At 39.6% G+C, this 25,225-nt stretch overlaps 1 protein-coding gene across 2 annotated transcripts in view; it reads right to left on the bottom strand.

Annotated features, from left to right (window-relative positions):
• DCAF1 (DDB1 and CUL4 associated factor 1) overlaps nt 1-25,225 on the bottom strand; it is a 93,055-nt gene that overhangs the window by 50,139 nt on the left and 17,691 nt on the right. For both annotated transcript variants that reach the window (XM_082663142.1, XM_082663141.1), the window contains 2 exons: nt 24,604-24,677; nt 22,411-22,524 (listed from right to left, as the gene is read on the bottom strand). In XM_082663142.1, coding sequence (XP_082519268.1) covers nt 22,411-22,524; nt 24,604-24,677 — 188 coding nt within the window. The remainder of the gene's footprint in view (nt 1-22,410; nt 22,525-24,603; nt 24,678-25,225) is intronic.

The following is a 25,225-nucleotide window of genomic DNA, read 5'->3' on the forward strand; positions in this document are numbered from 1 at the left end:
TTCAAGTACGCATGGAACATTTCACAGAAGAGACTATATGTAAGGCCACAAAACAAGTCTTAATAATTTAATAAGAACTGACCTCTTACAAATAATTTTTTCCAATCACAATGAAATGAGAAATCAACATCCCAAGAGAAAACTGGAAAATTCATATGTGGAAATCAACAGGCTTAACCAACAAAAGTGTCAAAGAAGAAATCACAGGGAAATTAGAAAATACCTTGAGATGAATGAAAACAGAAACACAACATACCAAAATTTATGGGATACCACAAAAGCAATGCAAAGAGGGAAATTTACAGCTGCAAGCACATAAAATTAAAAAGAAAAAAAGGTCAAATTAATAACCTAACTGTACACTTTAAGGAACAAGAAAGAGCAAATAAAACCCAAAGATAGCAGGAGTAAAAAATAATAATAATAAAGATTAGAATAGAGATAAACAAAATAGCAAATAGAAAAATACAGAAAATTAATGAAACCAAAAGTTGTTGCTTTGAAAAGATCAACAAAATTGACAAACCTTTAGCTAAACTGATCAAGAAAAAAAAAAAAAGGAGAGAAAACAAATTACTACAATCAAAAATGAAAAGGGAAAACTTCCCCAGTGGTGCAGTGGTTAAGAATCCACCTGCCAATGCAGGGGACACAGGTTCAAGCCCTGGTCCAGGAAGATCCCACATGCCGCAAAGCAACTAAGCCCATGCACCACAACTACTGAGCCTGTGCTCTAGAGCCCGCAAGCCACGACTACTGAGCCCATGAGCCATAACTACTGTGCCCACGTGCCCTAGAGCCCTCCCACCACAACTACAGAGCCCACGTACTGCAACTACTGAAGCCCACTGCCTAGAGTCCGTGCTCTGCAACAAGAAAAGCCACCACAGTGAGAAGCCCACGTACCACAACAAAGACCCAATGAAGCCAAAAAAATAAATAAATTTTAAATTTTTTTTAAAAAAGAAAGGGGGAACATTACTACCAATTTTACATGAATAAAAAGGATTATAAGGGAATTCCCCGGTGGTCCAGTGGGTAGGACTCCACACTTTCATGGCCGAGGGCCTAGGTTCAATCCCTGGTCAGGGAACTAAGATCCCACAAGCCACATGTGGCATGACCAAAAAAAAAAGTGGGGGGTGGATTACAGGAGAACACTATAAACAACTGTACACCAACAAACTGAGTAACTTAGATTAAACGGACAAATTCCTAGAAACACAATCTACCAAAATGGACTAATGAAGAAACAGAATAACTGAACAGACTTATAACCAGTAAGGAGACTGAATCAGTTGTCAAAACCCTCCCAAAACAGAAAAACCTAGGACCAGATCGCTTAACTGGTAAATTCTACCATTTAAGGAATTAATACCAAGCCTTCTCAAACTCTTCCAAAAAATTAATGAGAAGGAGCACTTCCTAACTCATTCTATGAATCCAGCATTACCCTGACACCAAAGCAAGACACAAAGATAGTACAAGAAAACTACAGATATTCCTTATGAATACTGATGCAAAAATTCTCAAAAAATACTTGCAAACTCAATTCAGCAGCATACTAAGAGGATTACTGTATATACCACGACCAGGTGGATTTACCCAGGTACATACGGTTCAAAATACAAAAAGCAATCTATGTAACACACCACATTAATAGAATCAGTGTGAATTAATTTTTGTGAATTAGTAGAAAACCACATGACCATGTCAACTGAGGCAAAAAGAATTTGACAAAAGTAAAATCTCTTTCATTAAAAAACACTTAATAAACTAGAAATAGAAGGAAACTTCCTCAACATAATAAATGCCAGTCATGAAAAAAATTACAGCTAACACTACACTCAACCGTAAAAGTCTGACAGACTTTCTCCAAAGATTAAAAACAGGACAAGGATGTCTGCTTTCACCACTTGTATTCAACATAGTACTGGCAAGAAAAAGAAATTAAAGGCATCTGTGTTGGAAAGGAAGAAATAAAATTATCTCTGTTCACAAATGACATGATCTTATACATAAAAAACTCTAAAGTTTCCACACACACAGACACAGACACAGACACAGACACACACACACACAAACACACACACAAAACAACCTGTTAGAATAAATGAATTCTGCAAAGTTGCAGAATAATCAATACACAGAAATCAGTTGCATTTCTATACACTAGTAATGAAAAATCTGAAAAGGAAACATATCCAGTCATTGTTTAATTGTTGACTCCTAATCATGGAGGATTATTTGCTGGGATACTTTGGAATTTTTTTGTGAGCTCACTTTTTGTGGAAATTGTTTTTTCTGTGAAAATCCCTTGTGGCCCGGATTGTGAAAGCTTCTCCTCCACTGGAGTTCTGTATTTGCTTTTGCCAGACAACCAAAGAATATCACTGGTCCAAAACAATTTTGTTTGTTGTTAATATCTTGACTTTGGGGTTCCCAATCAAAATAGAAATTTCAAACATTTACCCAAATAAGGCCCATGCCCAGATATTCTCAGGGGAGACTTACATGCCCATGCCCCTGCCCCTCAGAGTGGAGTCAGAGAATGAGAAATCTATCATCTCCCCACAGCATAAAGCAGATATTTTCCTTTTCCATTGTTTCAATGAAGGTCCTTAGGGAATCCCAGTTTTACATGGAGGTCAGGGTCCCCATTCTAAACTCCTCACCCAAGATTTTGTCCCTGTCCTCAATTACCACTTTACTTTTATAGTTCCATATTTCTGGCACCTAGGGATTTCTCTAAGAGTTTATTATAGTTTACCCAAAATTTGTATTTCTGTGCAACGGGAGAGTTTGTAAGTTATCCTGGTTAGTCATCTTGATAGATCTGGGTCTTGTCCCTTCTGTATTAAAACCATTTGTTTTCTCTCTGATTCTGAAATACCATAGACTCATGGTTTTCTTCCTACCTCATGGGATGCTGTGAGAGTTAAATGATACGATGCAAATCAAATGCTTAGCACAGGCCTGGCACTCAATAAACAGTAGCCATCTACCTAACTGACCACATGGACATTTTCATCATAAAACACCTATTAACATTTTAGGGGAATCTTAATGTTCCAGAGTATAAAATCTTGAAAACGCTGGCTTGAAGGTTACACTTTCTGAGATTTCATTCTCTCCGATTTTATCCCTCTGACCTCCAATAATCTGAGACAACCTCAAAGAAAAAAAATGTTAAAACAGTACTCTTAAAGAATTAAGTCCCTAAAGGTCCTGTTCTCACTGGATTAAGAGCATACACTAATAAACGTAAACAGTATGAGAAACCTGGTACGTAAATATAAAAGTACTCCATTCTATAACACACTTAATATAATGAAAAAACTATACAGCCAAATAATTTTAAATAAAAGTAAAATTTAAAAGAATGATTAAGATGGCAGAGGAGTAGGATATGGAGCTCATCTTCTCCCACAAATACATCAAAAATACATCTACATGTGGAACAATTCTCACAGAACACCTACTGGATGATGGCAGAAGACCTCAGACTTCAAAAAGGACTAGAAAATCTCCATGTAACTGGGTAGGACAAAAGAAAAAAAAAGCGCGAAAGGAAATGGGACAGGACCTACATACCTGGGAGAGAAATGTGAAAAAGGAAAGGTTTCCACACACTGGGAAGTCCCCTCACTGGCAGAGAGAACAGCCGGAATGGAGGGGGAGCTCCGGAGCCTCAGGGGAGAGCGCAGCGACTAGTTTGCAGAGGGCAAAGAGGAGAGACACCTGCACAGACAGTCAGTGGTGCCACCTGGCACTCCCCAGCCCAAGATGCTCACTCTTCCACTGAGGGGGTCAGGGGCTGAGTGCTGAGGCTTGTGCTTTGAAGGTGAGAACCGGGAAGAGGACTGGGGCTGGATGCATGGTGACAGCCTGAGGGGGCTACGGTGTGGTGTGCTATAACCGAGGGACTACGGGAGGAAGCCTGGGCCCCCCAGAGGGGCAAGGCACCATTGCTGGGGGGCCCACGAGGAGATGGGTGGGCCTGCCACAGGAGCTTCTTTCTCCACGCCCTCTCTCAGGCGGCAGGGCACCACCTACACAAGCTCCAGGGGTGGGCAATAGCTGCCGCTGCCATCTTGGACTCCAGAGTCAGGCATGGATAGTTGGCCAATGGTCCCAAAACCTGGCACCAACCAATGCCCCCGCTTCCCCGGGAGCACACGCAGCACACTGGCACCAAGGGTCCCATGAGCGGGCTGCACGCCTGCATACCCCCTAACAAGGGGCTAACTGACCAGCACATGCTGAGGAAAGAAACAGCAAGCACCCAAACCAAAAACAGCCCTCAGACCAAAAAAATATTAAACCCACACAAGCTATGCAGGGACGCTCCCATACATAAAAAGCCCTCCAAGACTACTATAGGTATTTGTATCTCTTAAACTCACAAAGAGAAATATAAGCAAAATGAAGAAGCTGAGGAACCACTCCCAATTAAAAGAGCAAGAGAATTCCCCTGAAGGAACAAACAATGAAACAGACCTCTTCAGTCTAACAGACACCGAGTTCAAAAAGGAGGTAATGAAAATACTGAAGGAACTAAGAAAGGTTTTCGACAGAAATGCAGCATTACTGTAAAAAGGAACTAGAAACTATAACGAGGAGACAAGAAAAATTAAAATCTTCATTTGCTGAGGAGATATCTAAGCTAAATGCAACAAATAGCAAAATAAATAATGCAGAAGAAAGAATAAGTAATCTGCAAGACAGAATACTAGAAATTACCCAGAGGCTTTCGGAAAGATGGCGGAAGAGTAAGACGCGGAGATCACCTTCCTCCCCACAGATACACCAGAAATAAATCTACAAATGGAACAACTGCTACAGAACACCTACTGAACGCTGGCAGAAGACCTCAGACCTCCCAAAAGGCAAGAAACCCCCCACGAACCTGGGTAGGGCAAAAGAAAAAAGAATAAACAGAGACAAAAGAATAGGGACGGGACCTGCACCAGTGGGAGGGAGCTGTGAAGGAGGAAAGGTTTCCACCCAGTAGGAAGCCCCTTCGCGGGCGGAGACTGCGGGTGGCGGAGGGGGAAGCTTCGGGACCGCGGAGGACAGCGCAGCCACAGGGGTGCGGAGGGCAAAGCGGAGAGATTCCCGAACAGAGGATCAGGGCTGGCCGGCACTCACCAGCCCGAGAGGCTTGTCTGCTCACCCGCCGGGGCGGGCGGGGCTGGGAGTTGAGGCTCGGACGTCGGTCGGAGCACGGGAAAGGACTGGGGTTGGTGGCGTGAACACAGCCTGCAGGGGGTTAGTGCGCCACGGCTAGCCAGGAGGGAGTCCGGGGAAAAGTCTGGACCTGCTGAAGAGGCAAGAGACTTTTTCTTCCCTCTTTGTTTCCTGTTGCGCGAGGAAAGGGGATTAAGAGCGCTGCTTAAAGGAGCTCCAGAGACGGGCGCGAGCCGCGGCTAAAAGCGCCAACCCCAGAGACGGGCATGGGACGCTAAGGCTGCTGCTGCCGCCACCAAGAAGCCTGCGTGCGAGCACAGGTCACTGTCCACACCCCACTTCCGGGGAGCCTGTGCAGCCCGCCACTGCCAGGGTCCCGGGATCCAGGGTCAACTCCTCCAGGAGAATGCACGTCACGCCTCGGGCTGGTGCGGCATCACGCTGGCCTCTGCCGCTGCAGGCTCACCCCGCACTCCGTGCCCCTCCCTCCCCCCCGGCCTGAGTGAGCCAGAGCCCCCGAATCAGCGGCTCCTTTAACACCGTCCTGTCTGAGCGAAGAACAGACGCCCCCCGGCAACCTACACGAAGAGGCGGGGCCAAATCCAAAGCTGAGCCCCTGGGAGCTGTGAGAACAAAGAAGAGAACGGGAAATCTCTCCCAGCAGCCTCAGAAGCAGCGGATTAAAGCTCCACAATCAACTTGATGTACCCTGCAGCTGTGGAATACGTGAATAGACAACAAAACATCCCAAATTGAGGAGGTGGACTCTGAGAGCAAGATTTATGATTTTTTCCCCTTTTTCTCTTTCTGTGAGTGCGTATGTGTATGCTTCTGTATGAGATTTTTGTCTGTATAGCTTTGCTTCCACCATTTGTCCTAGGGTTCTATCCGTCCATTTTATTTTTGTTTTTTTAATTTTTTTCTTTTTTTCCTCTTAATTATTTTTTTATTTTAATAACTTTATTATATTTTCTTACTTTTTTATTTTACTTTATCTCCTTTCTTTTTTTCCTTCCTTCTCTCCCTCCTTCCTTCCTTCCTCCCTCCCTCCTTTCCTCCTTTCCTTCTTTCTTTCTTTCTACTTCTACTACTTCTTTCTTTCTACTTTTTCTCCCTTTTATTCTGAGCCATGTGGATGAAAGGCTGTTGGTGCAGCAGCCAGGAGTCAGTGCTGTGCCTCTGAGGAGGGAGAGCCAACTTCAGGACACTGGTTCACAAGAGACCTTCCAGCTCCACATACTATCAAACGGCGAAAATCTCCCAGAGATCTCCATCTCAACACCAGCACCCAGCTTCACTCAACGACCAGCAAACTACAGTGCTGAAAATCCTACGCCAAACAACTAGCAAGACAGGAACACAACCCCACCCATTAGCAGAGAGGCTGCCTAAAATCATAATAAGTCCACAGACACCCCAAAACACACCACCAGACGTGGACGTGTCCACCAGAAAGACAAGATCCAGCCTCATCCACCAGAACACAGGCACTAGTCCCCTCCACCAGGAAGTCTACACAACCCACTGAACCAACCTTAGCCACTGGGGACAGACACCAAAAGCAACGGGAACTACGAACCTGCAGCCTGCAAAACAGAGACCCCAACACAGTAAGATAAGCAAAATGGGAAGACAGAAAAACACACAGCAGATGAAGGAGCAAGATAAAAACCCACCAGACCTAACAAATGAAGAGGAAATAGGCAGTCTACCTGAAAAAGAATTCAGAATAATGATAGTAAAGATGATCCAAAATCTTGGAAATAGAATAGACAAAATGCAAGAAACATTTAACAAGGACCTAGAAGAACTAAAGATGAAACAAGCAATGATGAACAACACAATAAATGAAATTTAAAATACTCTAGATGGGATCAATAGCAGAATAACTGAGGCAGAGGAATGGATAAGTGACCTGGAAGATAAAATAGTGGAAATAACTACAGCAGAGCAGAATAAAGAAAAAAGAATGAAAAGAACTGAGTACAGTCTCAGAGACCTCTGGGACAACATCAAACGCACCAACATTCGAATTATAGAGGTTCCAGAAGAAGAAGAGAAAAAGAAAAGGACTGAGAAAATATTTGAAGAGATTATAGTTGAAAACTTCCCTAATAAGGGAAAGGAAATAGTTAATCAAGTCCAGGAAGCACAGGGAGTCCAATACAGGATAAATCCAAGGAAAAATACGCCAAGACACATATTAATCAAACTGTCAAAAATTAAATACAAAGCAAACATATTAAAAACAGCAAGGGAAAAACAACAAATAACACACAAGGGAATCCCCATAAGGTTAACAGCTGATCTTTCAGCAGAAACTCTGCAAGCCAGAAGGAGTGGCAGGGCATATTTAAAGTGATGAAGGAGAAAAACCTTCAGCCAAGATTACTCTACCCAGCAAGGATCTTATTCAGATTTGATGGAGAAATTAAAACCTTTACAGACAAGCGAAAGCTGAGAGAGTTCAGCACCACCAAACCAGCTTTACAACAAATGCTAAAGGAACTTCTCTAGGCAAGAAACACAAGAGAAGGAAAAGATCTACAATAACAAACCCAAGACAATTAAGAAAATGGGAATAGGAACATACATATCGATAATTACCTTAAATGTAAATGGACTAAATGCTCCCACCAAAAGACACAGACTGGCTGAATGGATACAAAAACAAGACCCATATATCTGCTGTCTACAAGAGACCCACTTCAGATCTAGAGACACATACAGACTGAAAGTAAGGGGATGGAAAAAGATACTCCATGCAAATGGAAACCAAAAGAAAGCTGGAGTAGCAATTCTCATATCAGACAAAATAGACTTTAAAATAAAGACTATTAGAAGAGACAAAGAAGGGCACTACATAATGATCAAGGGATTGATCCAAGAAGAAGATATAACCATTGTAAATATTTATGCACCCAACATAGGAGCACCTCAATACATAAGGCAAATACTAACAGCCATAAAAGGGGAAATCAACAGTAACACATTCATAGTAGGGGACTTTAACACCCCACTTTCACCAATGGACAGATCATCCAAAATGAAAATAAATAAGAAGACACACGCTTTAAATGATACATTAAACAAGATGGACTTAATTGATGTTTATAGGACATTCCATCCCAAAACAACAGAATACACATTTTTCTCAAGTGCTCATGGAACATTCTCCAGCATAGATCATATCTTGGGTCACAAATCAAGCCTTGGTAAATTTAAGAAAACTGAAATTCTATCAAGTATCTTTTCCGACCACAACGCTATGAGACTAGATATGAATTACAGGAAAAGATCTGTAAAAAATACAAACACATGGAGGCTAAACAATACACTACTTAATAACGAGTGATCACTGAAGAAGTCAAACAGGAAATTAAAAAATACCTAGAAACAAATGACAGTGGAAACACAATGACCCAAAATCTATGGGATGCAGCAAAAGCAGTTAGTTCTAAGAGGGAAGTTTATAGCAATACAATCCTACCTTACGAAACAGGAAACATCTCGAATAAACAAACTAACCTTGCACCTAAAGCAATTAGAGAAAGAAGAACAAAAAAAACCCAAAGTTAGCAGAAAGAAAGAAATCATAAAAATCAGATCAGAAATAAATGAAAACGAAATGAAGGAAACGATAGCAAAGATCAATAAAACTAAAAGCTGGTTCTTTGAGAAGATAAACAAAATTGATAAACCACTAGCCAGACTCATCAAAAAAAAAAGGGAGACGACTCAAATCAATAGAATTAGAAATGAAAAAGGAGAAGTAACAACTGACACTGCAGAATACAAAAGATCATGAGATTACTACAAGCAACTCTATGCCAATAAGATGGACAACCTGGAAGAAATGGACAAATTCTTAGCAATGCACAACCTGCCAAGATTGAATCAGGAAGAAATAGAAAATATGAACAGACCAATCACAAGCACTGAAATTGAAACTGTGATTTAAAATCTTCCAACAAACAAAAGCCCAGGACCAGATGGCTTCACAGGTGAATTCTATCAAACATTTAGAGAAGAGCTAACACCTATCCTTCTCAAACTCTTCCAAAATATAGCAGAGGGAGGAACACTCCCAAACTCATTCTACAAGGCCACCATCACCCAGATACGAAAACCAGACAAGGATGTCAGAAAGAGAAAACTACAGGCCAGTATCACTGATGAACACAGATGCAAAAATCCTCAACAAAATACTAGCAAACAGAATCCAACAGCACATTAAAAGGATCATACACCATGATCAAGTGGGGTTTATTCCAGGAATGCAAGGAATCTTCAATATACGCAAATCAATGAACGTGATACACCATATTAACAAATTGAAGGAGAAAAACCATATGATCATCTCAATAGATGCAGAGAAAGCTTTTGACAAAATTCAACACCCATTTATGATAAAAACCCTCCAGAAAGTAGGCATAGAGGGAACTTTCCTCAACATAATAAAGGCCATATATGACAAACCCACAGCCAACATCATCCTCAATGGTGAAAAACTGAAAGCATTTCCACTAAGATCAGTAACAAGACAAGGTTGCCCATTCTCACCACTCTTATTCAACATAGTTTTGGAAGTTTTAGCCACAGCAATCAGAGAAGAAAAGGAAATAAAAGGAATCCAAATCGGAAAAGAAGAAGTAAAGCTGTCACTGTTTGCAGATGATGTGATACTATACATAGAGAATCCTAAAGATGCTACCAGAAAACCACTAGAGCTAATCAATGAATTTGGTAAAGTAACAAGATACAAAATTAATGCACAGAAATCTCTTGCATTCCTATACACTAATGATGAAAAATCTGAAAGTGAAATCAAGAAAACACTCCCATTTACCATTGCAACAAAAAGAATAAAATATCTAGGAATAAACCTACCTAAGGAGACAAAAGACCTATATGCAGAAAATTATAAGACACTGATGAAAGAAATTAAAGATGATACAAATAGATGGAGAGATATACCATGTTCTTGGATTGGAAGAATCAACATTGTGAAAATGACTCTACTACCCAAAGCAATCTACAGATTCAATGCAATCCCTATCAAACTACCACTGGTATTTTTCACAGAACTAGAACAAAAAATTTCACAATCTGTATGAAAACACAAAAGACCCGGAATAGCCAAAGCAATCTTGAGAATGAAAAACGGAGCTGGAGGAATCAGGCTCCCTGACTTCAGACTATATACTACAAAGCTACAGTAATCAAGACAGTATGGTACTGGCACAAAAACAGAAAGATAAATCAATGGAACAGGATAGAAAGCCCAGAGATAAACCCACGCACATATGGTCACCTTATCTTTGATAAAGGAGGCAGGAATGTACAGTGGAGAAAGGACAGCCTCTTCAATAAGTGGTGCTGGGAAAACTGGACAGGTACATGTAAAAGTATGAGATTAGATCACTCCCTAACACCATACACAAAAATAAGCTCAAAATGGATTAAAGACCTAAATGTAAGGCCAGAAACTATCAAACTCTTAGAGGAAAACATAGGCAGAACACTCTATGACATAAATCACAACAAGATCCTTTTTGACCCACCTCCTAGAGGAATGGAAATAAAAACAAAAATAAATGGGACCTAATGAAACTGCAAAGCTTTTGTACAGCAAAGGAAACCATAAACAAGACCAACAGACAACCCTCAGAATGGGAGAAAATATTTGCAAATGAAACAACTGACAAAGGATTAATCTCCAAAATTTACAAGCAGCTCATGCAGCTCAATAACAGAAAAACAAACAACCCAATCCAAAAGTGGGCAGAAGACCTAAACAGACATTTCTCCAAAGAAGATATACAGACTGCCAACAAACACATGAAAGAACGCTCAACATCATTAATCATTAGAGAAATGCAAATCAAAACTACAATGAGATATCATCTCACACCAGTCAGAATGGCCATCATCAAACAATCTAGAAACAATAAATGCTGGAGAGGGTGTGGAGATAAGGGAACACTCTTGCACTGCTGGTGGGAATGTGAATTGGTACAGCCACTATGGAGAACAGTATGGAGGTTCCTTAAAAAACTACAAATAGAACTACTATATGACCCAGCAATCCCACTACTGGGCATATACCCTGAGAAAACCATAATTCAAAAAGAATCATGTACCAAAATGTTCATTGCAGCTCTATTTACAATAGCCCGGAGATGGAAACAACCTAAGTGCCCATCATCAGATGAATGGATACAGAAGATGTGGCACATATATACAATGGAACATTACTCAGCCATAAAAAGAAACGAAATTGAGCTATTTGTAATGAGGTGGAGAGACCTAGAGTCTGTTATAAAGAGTGAATTAAGTCAGAAAGAGAAAGACAAATACCGTATGCTAACACATATATACGGAAATTAAAAAAAAAATGTCATGAAGAACCTAGGGGTAAGACAGGAATAAAGACACAGACCTACTAGAGAATGGACTTGAGGATATGGGGAGGGGGAAGGGTGAGTTGTGACAAAGCGAGAGAGAGGCATGGATATATATACACTACCTAATGTAAGGTAGATAGCTAGTGGGAAGCAGCCACATAGCACAGGGAGATCAGCTCGGTGCTTTGTGACCACCTGGATGGGTGGGATAGGGAGGGTGGGAGGGAGGGAGACGCAAGAGGGAAGAGATATGGGAACATATGTGTATGTATAACTGATTCACTCTGTTATAAAGCAGAAACTAACACACCATTGTAAAGCAATTATACCCCAATAAAGATGTTAAAAAAAAAAAAAGAAATTACCCAAACAAAAGAGTAGACAGAAAACCAAATGAGGGATATCCCTGGTGGTCCAGCAGTTAAGACTCCATGCTCCCAACGCAGGGGGCCCGGGTTTGATCCTCAGTCAGGGAACTAGATCCCACATGCCGCAACTAGGAGCTGCATGCCGCAACTAAAATATCCTGCATGGCGCAACTAAAAATCCCATGTGCCGCAACTAAAAAAAAATATCCTGGATGCCGCAACTAACACCCGCATGCCACAACCAAAATGAAGATCCCGCACATGGCAACAAAGATCCCACTTGCCACAACTAAGACCCAGCGCATCCAAATTAATTAATTAATTAATTTTTAAAAAAGAAAGCAACATTAACACACCTATGGGATAATATAAACCATGCCAAAATACACATAACAGGGATTCCAGAGGGAGAAAAAAGAGAAAAGGGGATTGAAAATGTATCTGAAGAAATTATGGCTGAAAACTTCCCAATCTAAAGAAGGAAACAGATATCCACATATAGGAAGCACAGAGGGTCCCAATCAAGATGAACCCAGATAGACCTACACACCAAGATATATGATAATAAAAATGGCAAAAGTCAAAGAGAGAATACTAAAGGCAGCAAGAGAAAAACAAAGAGTTAATTACAAGGGAAGGCCCAATAAGGCTATCAGCTGATTTCTCTAAAGAAATGCTGCAAGCCAGAAGGGAGTGACAAAATATATTCAAAGTCTTGAAAGGGAAAAATCTGCAACCTAGAATACTCTACCCAGCAAAATTATCATTTAGAATAGGAGGAAAAATAATTTCTCTGACAAGGAAAAAATAAAAGAATACAGCAATACTAAATCTATCCTAAAAGAAATATTGAAAGGTCTTCTCTAAAAGAAGCAGGAAGATACAGGGAGATAGCAATTGGAGAGTAAATCACTTAAATTAGCTAGTATACAAATCAAAAAGGAAAAAAAAACCACCACCTATTTGTGAAAGCGATCATAAATGCAAGGAACAGCAAAAGGATAAAGATGAAGATATAAAAAAAGGACATCAAAATCATAAAATTTGGGGAAGGACTAAGAAAATGTAGATTTTTTGTTTTTAGAATGTTTTTGGCCCTATATGACTATCAGTCTAAAGCAAGCAGAACTAGGAAGGGGTTAACATACTTGAAAAACAGGGCAACCACAAATCAAAAACATACAATAGATTCACAAAAACCAAAAACAACACAAGCATAAAATAAAATCATCAACCCCCAAAAAGAAAAAGAAAAAGGAACAAACAAGGAATATAGAAACAGCTGAAAACAAGGTTTAAAATGGCAATAAATATATATGTATCAATATTACCTTAAATGTCAATGGACCAAATGCTCCAATCAAAAACAAAGAGTGGCAGACTGGATAAAAAAAACAAGAGTCTACAAGATTCAACCTACAAGAGATCCATCTTAGGGCAAAGGACACACATAGACTGAAAGTGAGGGAATGGAAAAAGGTATTTCATTTCATGCAAACAGAAATGACAAGAAAGCAGGAGCTACAATATTCCTAGCAGACAAAACAGACTTTAAAACAAAGGCCAAGGACTTCCCTGGTGGTCCAATGTGTAAGACTCTGTGCTCCCAATGCAGGGAGCCCAGGTTCGATCCCTGGTCAGGGAAATAGATACCACATGCATGCTGCAACTAAACAGTCCACGTGCCGCAACTAAGAGTCCTCATGCCACAACTAAGAGTCCAGTCCGCATGTCACAACCAAGAAGTCCACGTGCTGCAACTAAGATCCCACGTGCTGCAACTAACACCCAGTGCCGCCAAAATAAATAAATATTTTAAAAATTAAAAAAAGGCCATAAGAAAGATAAAGGACACTATATAACAGTAAAAGGATCAATACAAGAAGATGATTTAACACTTCGTCAACATATGTGCGACTGATACAGGAGCAATCAAATACATAAAACAAATACTAACAGACATAACAGGAGGAATTGATGGGAATACAATAGGAGACTTTCAACACCCCACTCACATCAATGAAGAGATCTTCTAGACAGAAAATCAATAAGGCAACAGAGATCCTAAATGATACAACGCTTCGATTTAAATGATATTTTCAGGATATTACATAAAAAAAAAAAAAAACCAGAATACACATTCTTTTCAAGTGCACATGGAACACTCTCTCTAGGACTGACCACATACTAAGGCACAAAACTAACCTCAACAAATTTAATAAGAGTACAGAAATTATTTCAAGCATCTCCTCTGAACACAATGGCATGAAACTAGAAATCAACCATAGGAAAAGAAATGAGAAAAAAATGATTACATGGAGACTAAACAACATGCTACTACAAAGCCAATGGGTCAACAAGGAAATCAAAAAGGAAATTTAAAAAATACCTTGAGAAAAGCGACAACGAAAACACAATCATACAAAATCCATGGGATGCAGCAAAAGCAGTTCTTAGAGGGAAGTTCATAGTGACACGGGCCTTCTTCAAAAAACAAGAAAAGTCTCAAATAAACAACCTAACCTACCACTTCAAAGAATCAGAAAAAGGACAAACGAAACCCATAGTCAGCAGAAGGAAGAAAACAATAAAGATCAGGGTGGAAATAAATAAAACAGAGGTTTAAAAAACAAAAGAAAGGGAATTCCCTAGTGGTCCAGCGGTTAGGACTCCGCACTTTCACTGCCAAGGGCCCAGGTTCAATCGCTGGTCAGGGAACTAGGATCCCACAAACCACGCAGCGTGACCCCCCCCCCAAAAAGAAACCGAGAACTGGTTCCTTGAAAGGGTAAACAAAGTTGACAAACCTCTGGCCAGGCTCACCAAGAAGAAAAGAGCGAGAACCCAAATAAAATAAGAAATGAAAAAGGAGAAATCTCAGCTGGTACCATAGAAATACAAAAAAAAACATAAAAGAGTACTGTGAACAATTATATGCCAACAAATTTGACAACCTACAAGAAATAGACAACTTTCTACAAACATACAGCCCACCAAAATTGAATCAAGAAGAAACAGATGATCTGAACAGACTGATCACTAGAAGTGAAGTAGAATCTGTAATTTTTAAAACTCCCTACAAACAAAAGTCCAGGACCAGGTGCCTTCACAGGCAAATTCTACCAAACATACAAAGAAGAACTTACACTGATTCTTCTAAAACTGTTCCAAAAGACTGAAGAGGAGGAAACACTCCCAAAGACATTCTATGAAGTCACCATCACCCTGATACCAAAATCAGACAAAGATACCACCAAAAAAGAAAATTACAGGCCAATATCTTTGATGAATATAGATGCAAAAATTCTCAGCAAAATATTAGCAAACTGAATCCAACACCACATAAAAAAGATCATACACCACGACCAAGTGGGATTCATCCCAAGTTCAACATCTGCAAAGCAATCAATGTAATATACCACATAAACAAAAGAAAAGTCAAAAACCATGTGATTATCTCAATAGATGCAGAAAAAGCATTTGGCAAAATTCAACATCATCCATGATAAAAACTTTTACCGAAGTGAGTATAGAGGGAACATACCTCAACATAATAAAAGCCATTTATGACAAACCCAAAGCCAATAAAATACTCAGTGGTGAAAAGCTGAAAGCCTTCCCACTAAAACCTGGAACAAGACAAGGATGCCCACTCTTACCACTTCTATTCAACATAGTATTGGAAGTCCTAGCCACAGCAATCTGACAAGAAAAATAAAAGGTATTCAAATTGAAAGGGAAGAGGTAAAATTGTCACTAAATGCAGAAGACATGATACTATATATAGAAAACCCTAAGGATTCCACACTAAAACTACTAGATCCTATAAAGGAATTCAGAAAAGTAGCAAGATACAAGATTAACATTCAGAAATCAGTTGCATAAATTTCTTGACACTAATGATGAAATATCAGGGACTTCTCTGGTGGTCCAGTGCTTAAGAATCCACCGTCCAATGCAGGGGACGCAGGTGCGATCCCTGGTCAGGGAACTAAGATCCCACATGCCGCGGGGCAACTAAGCCTGTGTGCTGTCAACTACTGAGCCTGCATGCCCTAGAGCCCGTGTACCACAACTACTAAGCCCGCACGGTCTGGAACCCATGTGCCACAAGTAGAGAGCTTGCTCACCACAACTACTGAGCCCATGCTCTCTAGAGTCCGTGCACCACAATGAAGAGCCCATGCGCCGCAATGAAAGATCCTGCATGCCACAATGAAGATCCGGAGTGCCACAACTAAGACCCGACACAGCTAAATAAATAAATATTTTTTAAAAACCAATGAAATATCAGAAAGAGAATGTATAAAAACAATACTTTTTAAAATCACACCAAAAAACATAAAATACCTAGGAATAAACCTGAGCAAGGAAGTGAAAGACTTATATGCTAAGAACTATAAAACATTACTAAAAGAAAGTAAAGAGAATGCAAAGAAATGGAAAGATATCCCATGCTCTTGGATTGGAAGAATTAATATTATTAAAATGGCAATACTACCCAAAGCAATCCACAGATTTAATGCAATCCCTATCAAATTACCCATGACATTTTTTGCAGAACTAGAACAAATAATGCAAAAATTCATATGGAGCCATAAAAGACCCAGAATTGCCAAAGCAATCCTGAGGAAAAAATTCAAAGCAGGAGGCATAACTCTCCCAGGCTTCAGACAATACTACAAAGGTAATCAAAACAGTGTGGTATCAGTACAAAAACAGACATATGGATCAATGGAAGAGAATAGAGAGCCCAAAAATAAACCTACACACCTACATTCAATTAATCATGGACAAAGGAAGCAAGACTATAAAATGGGAAAAAGACAGTCTCTTCAGCAAGTGGTACTGGGAAAGATGGACAGCCACATGTAAATCAGTGAAGTTGGGACACACACTCACACCATGCACAAAAATACTCAAAATGGCTTAAAGACTTGAACATAAGACATAACACCATAAACTCCTAGAAGAAAGCACAGGCTAAACATTCTCTGACATAAATCGTACCAATGGTTTCTTAGGTCAGTCTCCCAAGGCAACAGAAATAAAAACAAAAATAAAATGGGACCTAATCAAACTTAAAAGCTTTTGCACAGCAAAGGAAATCATTTAAAAGAAACGAGGGACTTTCCTGGTGGTCCAGTGGCTAAGACTCCACACTCCCAATGCTGGGGGCCCACGTTCAATCCCTGGTCAGGAAACTAGATCCCACATGCTGCAACTAAGAGTTCACATGCCACAACTAAAAGATCCCACATGTTGCAACTGAAGATCCTGTACACAGCAACAAGGATCCCACATGTGGCAAGAAAGATCCCACACGCGGCAACGAAGATCCCGCACATGGCAACTAAGAACCGGCACAGCGAAATAAATAAATAAATGTTAAAAAAAAAAAAAAACCTACAGAAGGGGAGAAAATATTTGAAATGATGAGACCAAAAATGCTTACTCTCCAAAATATACAAACAGCTCATACAACTCAACAACAAAAAAAAACAAACAACCCAATTGAAAAATCAAAAGAAGATCTTAATAGACATTTCTCCAAAGAAGACATGCAGATGGCCAGTAGGCACATGAAAAGATGCTCAACATCACTGATTATTAGAGAAATGTAAAACAAAACTAAAATGAGGTACCACCTCACACCAGTCAGAACTGCCATCATTAAAAAGTCTACAAATAACAGGGACTTCCCTGATGGCACAGTGGTTAAGAATCCGCCTGCCAATGCAGGGGACACGGGTTCAAGCCCTGGTCCGGGAAGATCCCACATGCCGTGGAGCAACTAAGCCCGTGCACCACAACTACTGAGCCTGCGCTCTAGAGGCTGCATGCCACAACTACTGAAGCCCATGTGCCTAGAGCTCCACAACAAGAGAAGCCTGCACACTGCAATGAAGAGAAGCCCCTGCTCGCCGCAACTACAGAAAGCCTGCGTGCAGTAATGAAGACTCAACACAGCCATTTATTTATTCATTTATCTTTTTTTTTTTTTTTTTTTTTTTTTTTTGCGTTACACGGGCCTCTCACTGTTCTGGCCTCTCCCGTTGCAGAGCACAGCCTCCGGACATGCAGGCTCAGCGGCCATGGCTCACAGGTCCAGTCGCTCCGCCACATTTGGGATCTTCCCAGACCGGGGCACGAACCCGTGTCCCCTGCATCGGCAGGTGGACTCTCAACCACTGCACCACCAGGGAAACCCTTTTTTTTTTTTCTAAAATCTACAAATAACAAATGCTGGAGTGGGTGTGGAGAAAAGGGCACCCTCCTACAATGTTGGTGGGAATGCAAGTTGGTGCAGCCACTATACTGGAAAATAGTATGGAGGTTCCTCAGAAAAGTAAAAATACAGTTACCATATGATCCAGCAATCCCACTCCTGGGCATATACCCAGACAAAACTATAATTCAAAAAGACAGGGGTTTCCCTGGTGGCACAGTGGTTAAGAATCCGCCTGCCAATACAAGGGACACAGGTTTGAGCCCTGCTCCGGGACGATCACACATGCCGTGGAGCAACTAAGCCCATGAGCCACAACTACTGCGCCTGCACTCTACAGCCTGCAACCCACAACCACTGAGCCCACGTGCCACAACTACCGAAGCCCACGCGCCTAGAGCCCGTGCTCTGCAGCAAGAGAAGCCACCACAATGAGAAGCCCGCACACCGCAACAAAGGGTAGCCCCCACTCGTCGCAACTAGAGAAAGCCCACACGCAGCAACAAAGACCCAACACAGCCAAAAATAAATAAATAAAAAGATACAGGTACCCCTATGTTCATAGCAGCACTATTCACAATAGCCAAAACATGGAAACAACCTAAAGGTCCGTCGACAGATGAATGGATAAAAAAAAGATGTGGTACATATATATAATGAAATACGACCCAGCCATAAAACAGAACGAAATAATGGCATTTGCAGCAACATGGATACAACCTGAGATTATCATACTAAGTAAAATCAGACAGAGAAAGACAAATACCACGTAATATCACTTATATGTGGAATCTAAAATATGGCACAAATAAGCCTATCTACAAAACAGAAACAGACTCACAGACATAGACAACAGACTTGTGGTTACCAAGGAGGATGGAGGGAGGCAGAGGGATGGACTGGGAGTTTGGGGTTAGTAGATGCAAACTATTACATTTAGAACAGACGAACAACAAGGTCCTACTGTATAACACAGGGAACTATATCCAGTCTCCTGGGATAAACCATAATGGAAAAGAATATTAAAAAAAAAAGAATGTATATATATATATATACAAATGAGCCACCTTGCTGTACAGCAGAAATTAACACAGCATTGTAAATCAACTATACTTAAAAAAAAAAGAGCAGCAAGCATAAACAGAAAATAAAACAAAATAAAATTTAAAGCTGTTTCAACATCTGTGAAAGTACAATCCAGCAACTTTTTTAAACAGCAGCTAGAATACAATCAATTTAGTAACTTACAACCAGCTCTTAAAAAGAAATGAAATAGAAACTATAAGGATGCACTGCACAAAGGGTAAACAATGTTCAAGAAAACTGTGATACATATAATGTATGGGTTGCAACGTAAAACAAAATGTACCCAGCTTTTGGAAAAAGTAAAATGTGTAACTATCGGTTCAGAAAGTTTGAGAAACACTGCTCTAAAGCAGTGAATCTTTTTTTTAAATAAATTTATTAATTTTATTTTATTTATTTTTGGCTACACTGGGTCTGCATTGTTGCACGTGGGTTTTTTCTAGTTGCGGCGAGTGGGGGCTCGCTTCGTTGCAGGGCGCAGGCCTCTCATTGCGGTGGCATCTCTTGTTGCAGAGCACAGGCTCTAGAGCCCAGGCTCAGTAGCTGTGGCACACGGGCTTAGCTGCTCCGTGGCATGTGGGATCTTCCCAGACCAGGGCTCTAAACCCATGTCCCCTGCACTGGCAGGCGGATTCTTAACCACTGTGCCACCAGGGAAGCCCTAAAGCAATGAGTCTTAACTGTAGCTTTGTGAAACACCAGTTGCCAATCTGTCTAAAAATAATGATTTTGTTTTCTTTTTCTTTTTTTTTTTTTTGAGTGGGGGGGCGGTCTGCACTGCGCAGAATGCAGAATCTAAGTTCCCTGACCAGGGATCGAACCTGTGCCCCCTGCAGTGGAAGTGTGGAGTCTTAACCACTGGACCGCCAGGGAAGTCCCCAAAAATTATGATTTCTGACTCATTAATTTACACACTATAATTAAATGTTTTTAAAGAAGTAAAACATTGATTCACACCAAAAAATGTGCATAGGATATTTCTGAAAGGTAAAGAACATCATATGATCCAGTGGTAAGGTCTCACAAGGTTAAAGAGGTTTATAATCTACACTCTAGGACATTGGATTCAAGGCAATGTTATTTCCAACCTAATTATGATTATCTTTGAATAATTTATTTCTCTCGACCTAATAAAAATCAGTTATTAAGAAACAAAACTGTTCTAGGACTTCCCTGGTGGTGCGGTGGTTAACAATCTGTCAATGCAGGGAACATGGGTTCAAGCCCTGGTCAAGGAAGATCCCACATAATATATAAATCTTGCATATAACAAATACACTGCTGTAAGTGCTTCATTTTCACCATGCTTTTCAAAAGAACTCACATTAAAAAAAAAAAGAATTCACATTAAAACATTTTTGACAGGAGATAGATTTTTTTGGTCTCCCACAGTGGGAGCTAATTAGAGATTTTTAAATCTAGTCTACATAATACTGCAAACTATAGCATTAATAACAATGTTATTCTCTAAAATACATTATGTGGTACAATTCTGTAATAAAATTTTCTTAAAAGTTAAGAAAATCTGTTTCCAGATCTTTCACTTGGCTTATGCATTTAACTATACTGAGACTTCCAGATTTTTTCAGATTAAATTTTTAGTGTCTTTAAAAGCAAAGAAAGCTATATAGCATACACAATTCACACTGCAAATTCTTAATGCTAAGAGACAAAATATCAACATTACTTCTAAAAACACAGCAACTAATTTTTGACAACTGAAATATACACAGTCACTAACAAATTACCATTCTCTGGTCTTCAAAGCACTTATCCTTACTTGAAATTATCAGTTTGTCTCTGTTCTTCCAAATATATATATAAATATAAGCTCCTATCTTGCTGACAAAATATTCCCAGCACATAGCATAAAACACAGCCCAGCACAGCCTTCAAACATTAACTAAGTGAATATTAAATACTGTCAAGAATAGGACAACCTTCCTCAGAACAGAATGTCCTCATCACTGGGGAAGACTACTCATCATTAAGAATAAGAGTCTTAATTATTAGAGAAATGCAAATCAAAATTACAATGAGGTAACCTCACATCAGTCAGAATCACCAACATTAAAAAATCTACAAAGAATAAATGCTGAAGAGGGTGTGGAGAAAAGGGAACCCTCCTACACCGTTGGTGGGAATGTAAATTGGTATAGCCACTATGGAGAACAGTATGGAGGTTCCTTAAAAAAAAACTAAAAATAGAACTACCATGTGACCCAGCAATCCCACTATGGGCATACACACAGAAAAAACCATAATTCAAAAAGATACATGCACCCCGATGTTCCCTGCAGCACTATTTACAACTGCCAGGACATGGAAGCAAGCTAAATGTCCACTGACAGAAGAATGGATAAAGAAGATGTGATACATATATTCAATGGAATATTACTCAGCCATAAAAAGGAACGAAATGTCATTTGCAGTGACGTGGATGGACCTAGAGACTGTCATACAGAGTGAAGTCACAAAGAGAAAGACAAATATCGTATAGTATCACTTATATGTGGAACCTACAAAAATTGTATACAGATGAACTTATTAGCAAAGCAGAAATAGAGTCACAGATGTAGAAAACAAACTTATCGTTACCAAGGGGGAAGGGAGGGTGGGATGAATTGGGAGAATGGTAATGACATATATATGCTACTATATACAAAACAGATAACTAATGAGAACCTACTGTATAGCACAGGGAACTATACTCAGTGCTCTTGTGGTGACCTAAATGGGAAGGAAATCTAAAAAAGAGTGGATATACATATATGTATAACTGACTCACTCTGCTGTACAGCACCCTAACACAACATTGTAAAGCACCTACTTTCCAATAAAAAAAAAAAAGGAATAAGAGTTTGAATAAGATCATAAATCGTTAAATCCACAAATCCATATCTAAAAACATGATATTAAGATTTTAAAAAAGACTACAGCACCCAAGCAACAAGTACTCACTAAAATAGTTATTTAAGAATTTTTCTTATTGTTTGTCTTAATTTCTTAAGATTCTATAATATAGATTACTACTATAATAAGAAAAAACTATAACAATTATTTTAACAAAGAAAAACAGATCAGCATTCAACTAAAAAATAAAATGTTGACTTTTCTTTTTAGTAAGTACCTTTTCTTGAAAGACGACAGCAGTTTCTAGCCCTGGCATGATGTCCAGTAGGAGTCTGCAAGCAGCAGTGTTTAAAGGGGGCTCTCGGCTTGTCATCACATATGCATTCACCAGCTGTAAAGAAAAGGAGTACATCTCATCTGAAATTCAACCCAATCAAATTAATAACGACTAATAAATCCTTAATACATTCCCATAGCTTGCCTAAAGGGTATTAAAGAAGACTATACCTAACATTAATTAAACCTGTAATTATTAGAAATAGTTATGATCCTGCTGAGCCATGATAATACCATATAATTTCTTCTGCCACTTTAAAGTCAAATCCCCCTAAAACAACTCAGCAACCATAGAAATTCAAGCTCAAGGGATATCACAAAGAAAACACTCCCATCCTCATATACACTTTTTCAGAAGGATAAAACAGGGCAAGATAAGCCTCCCCTCACCCCTCCCTGATTCTTGACAACAGTTAATGAAAAAATTTGAGTTTTATATTTTATATATATAAATGTATCAATAAAACTTTCCTTTTGGCACTCATCAAATAAATACTGGATCTCTAAGTGGCACTGTGTTCTATTGCTGGGTATACAACAGTGAATAAGACACAGTCCCACCATCAAAGGGTTCATAATACAAAAGAGGTGACAGTTGGAAAAACAAATATCATAAGTACAGGATGCTACAGAAACCTGTAGGAAGCCATACAACTCTGCAAGGGAATCAGAGAAGGCTTTAGAGAGGAAGGGATTCCAAGCGAGAACATGAAGGACAAGCAGGAATAGCTAAGGAGGAGTGGGAAAGAGAGGAGGGCCAAAGGTCAGGAACAGAAAATGAGAAAACAGAGGCCATGAGATTGGGTTTATAAACCAAAATAAAAAATTTAAAATTTATCTTGAGAGCAATGGGAAAGCACTAATGGATTTTAAGCAAGAGAATGCCATGATCATTTTTTGCATTTGATAAAGATTTTCGGGATATAAGTAAAGAATGGGTTGGGACAAGACAAGAAGAGAAACCAATTAAGAGGCTATTGCAGTATCGAGAGATGGTGGTAGCTAACCTAAGGTCTGACAACAAGGGCAGAAAGAAGCGGAGGGATTTGTGAAGGTTAAGGGGGAGGGCACAATAAGACCTGTAAGTTCACTGAATAAGAAAGCTTAGAGGAATAAAGGATAACTTCCAGCTGGCTAGGAAAGGACACCATTACTGAGCTAGAGCATAAGAGAAACAGATTGTGGGGCAAACAATGAGACATGCAGAATTCAAGGTGCCTGTGGGAAATATCCATGTGGGAACGTCTAGAAGGCAGCTGCAAGTGATCTGAAGCAGAGAAGAGACACCAGTGATAAATAAAATTGGGAATTAATATAATACAGATAAAAATAATAGCTAATAATTACTGAGCCCTCATGTGCCAGGTTCTGAACTAAGTACTTTTCATGTTTAATTTCATTCAAGGATTACAAAAACATTTTAAGGTAAGAACTATCATCCCTATTTCATAGATTAGGGAAATAAAGCTTTGAGAAAATAAAGCTTGGAGAGGCTTAAGTTGCCTAAAGATCAAAATGTCAATGAAGAGTGGAGCTGCACTTAAACCCAAAACATGGACCCCAAAGCCCATGCTCTCAAGCATCATGCTATTCCACCTCCAAAATCAAACCTAACAGCCACAATTTATTAAATAATTACTATGTTCAGGAGCTGTGAGTAATACATACTTTTTTTTTTTTTACCCTCATTTACTCCTCAACAGACCAGAGTTAAATAAGGCACTTTCTCTCCCTCCACATGCCCAATGCACACACCCATAGTGTCAGTGCAGAGTCATACGGTACATATCACTCTTACTTTTCTATTCAAGAACCCAAGAGAACTCCTATATTCCCAAACTCAAAATCATCTCACCCCAGAATGAGCACAGATGCCTTGGGAACCCTCACCAATATTCAACTGAACAAAGTACACACCAAAGAGAAAACACCTTGGCCACAACCAGGACTTTGATAATAAAGAAGTCCATGATTAGTCTATTTCATTGAACCAATACCAAATTTAAAAAGCTACCCACTCTATTCCCAACTTTGTCAAGGCCTCAGGAAAAAACAGACTATTTACAAAAAAAAACAATAAAGGTACAGCATCTGCTGATGATAATCTCTAGAGAAAAGTAAGAAGCAAACCTACTGCATTCATGAAATCATCATTCTTGAAGAGTATTCTCAGCAAGTGGCCCAGCATACACTCTGGATCAGCTCGACCTACCAAAAGAAGAGGGGAGGAACAAACAAAGGAATGAGTAAGTCATCCCAGTCAAGCAACTCAAACCTCTGGAAAGGCACCTGGGTTGTTTTAAGTACTATTAAAAGGCCAGCAAAAATTAACAGAAACAAAGAAAAGATTCTTTTGATGAATCAGATTTCATAAGGAGCATTCTTTAAAATTAAAAATGACAATAAAAAATTTGAGACACTGCTCTCTAACATTCCCATCTCCCAGCATATTGCCTACACATCAATGCTGAATTAAATAAATGAGCACTAGACCCAGACCAGCATCACTAAGAGTATACAAGGGTCTACAAAAGAATCATAAAGGAGCCTAAAAGAATGAAAACCCATGACTTCCCAGACAAAGAAAGGAAGGAAGCACAACTTCTTTTGATGAGTGGCCTGGAGAAGATAGGCTCCAAGTCCAATCTCTCAACTATAATGCCAACAGCAGTACAAATGTGTCCTCAAACCTGTAATGAACACTCCAGGTTTGGGGGACAGGGGGAATCCCGCCAAGCAATCACCAATTCTAAAGA

Source organism: Grampus griseus (genome assembly GCF_964374135.1).
Source record: "Grampus griseus genome assembly, chromosome: 10".
Taxonomy (NCBI): domain Eukaryota; kingdom Metazoa; phylum Chordata; class Mammalia; order Artiodactyla; family Delphinidae; genus Grampus; species Grampus griseus.